Source organism: Hordeum vulgare, chromosome 7H (genome assembly GCF_904849725.1).
Source record: "Hordeum vulgare subsp. vulgare chromosome 7H, MorexV3_pseudomolecules_assembly, whole genome shotgun sequence".
Lineage (NCBI taxonomy): Eukaryota > Viridiplantae > Streptophyta > Magnoliopsida > Poales > Poaceae > Hordeum > Hordeum vulgare.
Genome location: NC_058524.1, coordinates 579,411,125 through 579,416,426, shown reverse-complemented (window position 1 = coordinate 579,416,426; position 5,302 = coordinate 579,411,125). Strand labels below are relative to the sequence as shown.

General features: G+C 46.1%; 1 protein-coding gene across 1 annotated transcript; it reads right to left on the bottom strand.

Annotated features, from left to right (window-relative positions):
• Positions 1-3,197: 3,197 nt before the first annotated feature.
• On the bottom strand, positions 3,198-4,661 carry LOC123412998 (probable BOI-related E3 ubiquitin-protein ligase 3). Its single transcript, XM_045105945.1, has 2 exons — positions 4,094-4,661; positions 3,198-3,991 (listed from the first exon to the last, which is right to left on the bottom strand). The coding sequence occupies exons 1-2, from the start codon at positions 4,481-4,483 to the stop codon at positions 3,458-3,460; spliced, it is 924 nt and encodes a 307-aa protein (XP_044961880.1). The 5' UTR covers positions 4,484-4,661; the 3' UTR covers positions 3,198-3,457.
• Between the last annotated feature and the right edge of the window lie 641 nt (positions 4,662-5,302).

Genomic DNA, 5,302 nt, shown 5'->3' with positions numbered 1-5,302 from the left:
TCCGGAAAAACTATTTAGTGGTCATTTGGGCCAACCGGGGTTCATCATGGCACTCTCCGCTGGCGAAGGGGGAAATGTTCGTTGGAGGACCACCCCCCCCCCCCCCCCCCCCCTCGAACGAATAGAATAGAAGCTGTTACCAAATATTAGGGTCCTTATAAATAATGGTCTTCTATATATTTGATTATTGGAATTAAGAAAACTAACCTTTTGCCAGCCAAGCAAATTTTCTAAAAATTGAAATCGGTGTTGCTAGAAATCAGCTAGCTGAGTTTTATTGTGGCATCATTCATCACGTCAGAGGCTGGATTTTACTTTACTCCATAATTCACTCTTTTCTCTTTTTAGGTAGTGATTCACTCTTTCCTAGTTGTGCAGTGTTATCTAGATGGGTTTCGTTTTCTTTTTCATTTTGAAGGCATGTCACAACGCGTCAACTTTATTGAGCTACTTGCTTGTATGAGGCCATATGAGAACAAAATATCAGGCCACGTGAGCTTTTTCTACTTTGTTGTTTTCTTTCAACATTTGTTGATCCTTTGAATTTATTTTCTTTCACTGGTTTATTTTCGTCCCAATTTTCATTTTCAACAATTTTCATTTTTTCCCATGTCTCTTTATTTTATATTATTTTTGTCGTGTTGTTATCTTTTTTCCCATTACCTCAAAAGCAAAGCATTCCCTTTGAAAAGATACTTTGTTCGCCCCATTGTAGTCAAAACATTTTGGAATAAAGTTTTTTAGGTTTATAACTCCAGTCACTACTATATAAGTTTAAATGGGCTCACAACTATAAGGTTTAAAAAATGGTTTGTCGCTAGGTTTTCAAATGTGGCCAAAACCACGAGCTTTCAAATCGGGGGCTGCAACTACAAGTTTTCTAGTCAGATCGCAACGACAAGTATTCAAATAGGGTAGCAACTGAAATATTTTCATGGCGGGGTTCCAACTTTTTGTTTTTCAAGAGAAGCCGCAACTGCATGTTTTTTCTTTTTTTACATTCTCATTTTATTTCTGAAAACATCATGAGTTTTTTTAAAAGCCTCTATATATTTTTAAGAACTTGCGATTTTCCCCGGAAATCATTATTTTTAAAAACTCATATTTTTAAAGTTCACCAATATCATTTTGAATTCATGATCACTTTTTAAAACTTACAAAAATTTCTATATTTGGCGAATAATTTTCAAATACACAAACATTTTAAATTCAGCAAATGATTTTAAAACTAAAAAGGTCACATGGTTTATGGGAAAATGGAGCAACAGGAAATTGACATAGCTCTATTATTATACTTGTGGCACCATTTCTCCCGGCATGTTATAGCGAAATAGAACAAATGGAATGTACAAAATGCCACGCTTAATTAGTTTGTGACGATAATTGTTCCTAAAACATTTTTTTCCTACAAGTATCCAGCTAGCTTCATCATCTCTACAATAACTAGTAGTTCTGCTCCTATGCAGCGTCACAATAACAACTAATAAGAGTAATTGTTCTCTGGTCTTTCACTGCACAACATGAAAAGTTTCTAAGCTATTAGAAAAGAAAAGAAAACATATTAGGCCAGCCCAAAAAGGAAAACAAGCCATGTAGAGCTAGGATGACATAGGTGGGTGAGTGAGACCATAGTTATGTCTCAGCTAGATGAGTTCTAGCCAATTCCAATTGAAATCAATCTTAGGACAACTGGATCTGAGTTAATTAAATAAGGGCAATGCTACGCGTCCAGCGAATGATAAATCCATTAGATCAGCCTCCTCGGCAACCGTTAGATGTCGTTCGAAACAACCGTCCGATCTACCGTCCCAATCGAGGATCTTTGCAACAACTACCTTGTTGCGCTTAGGGCCTTTGCGACAAGGACCTTGTTGCGAAGGTCCACCGAGGCATCAACTGGCCGAGACAGTCCACACCATAGGCTAGAGCGTGTCCGCCAAGGCCCGAACGCATCATCCATCGAGTGTCGCGCTCGCCAGAGTTGCGGCTCCTCCTCTACCTCAGCCCCGCGAGCGGCAGCTCCACTCCAGCACGACAACGACCTCTCATGCCCGGCGCTCCTTCAGCATTTCTTGCAACTAGAGCCATGTTTCTGAAATATGCCTCTAATCACTCTCCCTTTAACGTCGAGGGCTCCTCCCGCGCAGCAACTCGGGCTATGTTTATGAAACAAGACCCATGTTGCAAAAAAAAGGACCTTCACCACTCATATGTTTCTAAAACAAGACCCTGTTACAAAAAAAAAGACTTCACCACCGAAACATTTTTTTCTTTATGAAACAAAAGATATATTGCAAAAACCTTTTCAAATAGGACCCCGGTTGCAGAACAAAAAACCTTCACCGTCAAATCTTTTTTTATTTCTGAAACTAATCATGTGTTGCAAAAATCTACTAAAACAAGACCTTTTTTGCAGGAAAAAACTAGATGCGGGGACTGGCTTGTGGACAACATGAGCGTTCAATCAAAATTGATCGGACGGCTACGAAGCGGAGGACGCTCCCGTGTGCATCAGCGGGTTGAAGGGTAGTGTTTTTCATTATGTAATGACCTTCTATATAGTCTTTTCTATGAATTTTGGCAACCAACCTTTTGCCAACCGAGGTAAAACACCGCAAAACCCCTAGACACGCCCCATATATGTTGTCCAACTTCTAATCTATGTATTTAATTTCAAGCATTGATCTGCAATACTACGAACTTTTTTTTCTTCTTGTCTTACCGTTGATCCATCAACTTCATTGTTTTCTGCAGCTAGAGCTATGTTTGTGAAACATGTCTCATCTTGCAGTGTCCAATCACTCACTCTCTAACGTCGAGCGCTCCTCTCGCACAGCAACTTGGGCTATGTTTCTGAAACAAGACCCATATTGCAAAAAAAAAAGACCTTCACCACTAATATGTTTTTGAAACAAGACCCCTGTTGCAAAAAACAAAAAAAAAACTTCACCGCTGAAACATTTTTTTTCTTTATGAAACAAAGGATATATTGCAAAAACCTTTTCAAACAGGACGCCGGTTGCAGAAAAGAATCCTTCACTGTTAATTTTTCTTTCCTTTTTGAAACTAGTCATGTGATGCAGAAATCTATATAGTCTTCTGTATGAATTTTGACAACCAACCTTTTGTCGACCGAGCAAAAACGCCAAAACCCCTAGGCACGCCCCATATATGTTGTTCAACTTCTAATCTATGTATTTAATTTCAAGCATTGATCTGCAATACTACGAACTGTTTGCCTTCTTGTCTTACAATTGATCCAACAGCTTCAGCACAAAGCTAAACTATAAAATAAAATGTGAAACTCATCCTCTCATATCTATGTCATCCAACCATCCTCTCATATCTATGTCAACAAGAACAACAAAAAATGCGAAGAAAAGAATACAAACAAAAGTCGAGTCCAGTAAGTTTCACCAGGAAACAAAATGTCGACTCTAAAGCTATTCCTCCCGCATCACGAAAAGTTGACGCAGACGCTGCCATTTTTGGCGCTTCCGCACGCCGGGCACGCCTGCGCCGCGGCCGCGCACGGCGCGCAAACGCAGAGGTGCCGGCACGGCAGCAGCAGCACAACCGCCGCGCCCTCGCGGCACCCCTTGCACCTTCCTGCTCCGGTCGCGTGACGCTCCTCCACTGCCGCCGGCGTGCCCTCCTCCTCCGCGCACAAGGGCGCCTGGTTCTCCCCCCAGCAGCACGACCCGGCGTCGTCCTCCTGACCGTCGCCGGCCTGGGCGTCGAGCGCGCGCTGCAGGTCGCCGCGGAGCACGTTGGCCGTGGCCTCGTTGGACTGCGCGACGTCGCGCCACAACTGAGCCTCCATGAAGAGGTTCCGAAGGCGCTCCTCGAGCGCCCAGTTCATGCCCCTGATCCGCTCAATCTCCTCGTCCTTGGCCTTGAGCCGCTTCGCCGCCCTGGCCTCCACCGTCGACACGATGAGCCTCATGTGGCTCTGCCTCTGCTCCGCCAAAGCAGCCCACATCTTCTTCGCCTGCATCATACATCGACCACGGTTAACAGAAGCTAGAAATTAAAGCCTGATCGAAACGCAAAGCATGGAAGATCATGGTGGGGGTTCGATCACGGGACTTACATGTTTGAGCAGGATGCCGTCGACGTCCACGGTCTGCTGCCGCGCGTGGGCCGCGAGAACGTCGGCCGCGCCGAGCATCAACGACTGCTTGTCGCGCCTCCGCTTCTTGGTGATCATTTCCTGGGCACCGTCGAGGCTGACGTCCTTCTTGGCGAGATCAGCCGCAGCCATCGCCAAGAACTCAGAATACTGCTCCGCCGCCGCCGCCGGCGGCGGCGGCGGCGTGAAGAGGCCCGCGTTCGGCTGGTGCCCCATCTGGCTCGGCACCGCAGCGCCATAACAAGGCCCGCTGGCCGGCATAGCAGCGGCGGCGGAGGCGAGCTGGTGGTGGCCGGCGCCGTCGCCGGTGGTGAGTAACATGTGGCGCAGGCGTTGCAGGTCCACAGCCATGGCGATTGATGGGGCGCGCGCGTCGTCCGCTAGCTAGCTCCTATATATACTGCCAAGTGCCAAGCCAAGACGGTGCGTGTGCGTCCCCGGAGTTGGCTGGTCAGATGTGGTGGGAGGTGATGGATCGGCGAGGGGACGGGCAGGGTGGCAAGGAAACGAGGTCCGTAGATGGCAGGCAGCCGAGTATTTATGGTGCGTGACGTCCACGTCCCCTGGCCCTGGCCCTGAGTGAGAAAGCAACTGACGATGAGATTGACCGGCCCCCGATAGTTTATCCTTCACCTTTTCAGGAGGGATTTTTCCCTTTTATTTATGGCCTCCGTTTCAATCTTCTCTCCCTAAATTTGGAGCACGTAGAAACCACGAACTCACCACGTTACTGCTACCTTTCTGCAACGGACGCTCTACATGCACCGAAATTCGCTGGCTTCCGTTCCCCACGATTTGATCAACCCAAGGACCAGTATCAGTATGCTGTGGCGCCAAATCAGCACGCATCGTTGAGAGGAGGCGTTGATCTGCACGAATCTTGGGGTGTAAGGAAACTTATTAGTATAACAACAAAGCAAAGCAAGTTACGGCCTCTGGACTTGGTAAAGATCGGGAATCGAAAGCCGTGGTTAGTGCAGGCAATTCGAGGAAGAAGGAAACTGCATGCATGCGTTACGTACTAGGAGTACGTCGTTCATGCGCGCACCGCATCTGCATGCAGAATCAACGTACGTGCTTTAATGTGCTGAGATATATATGTATAATGTATATTGGCGTTTTTTTGGCTGGCCAGCTGTAGATGGTTGAGGAAAATAATACTGGTAAGTT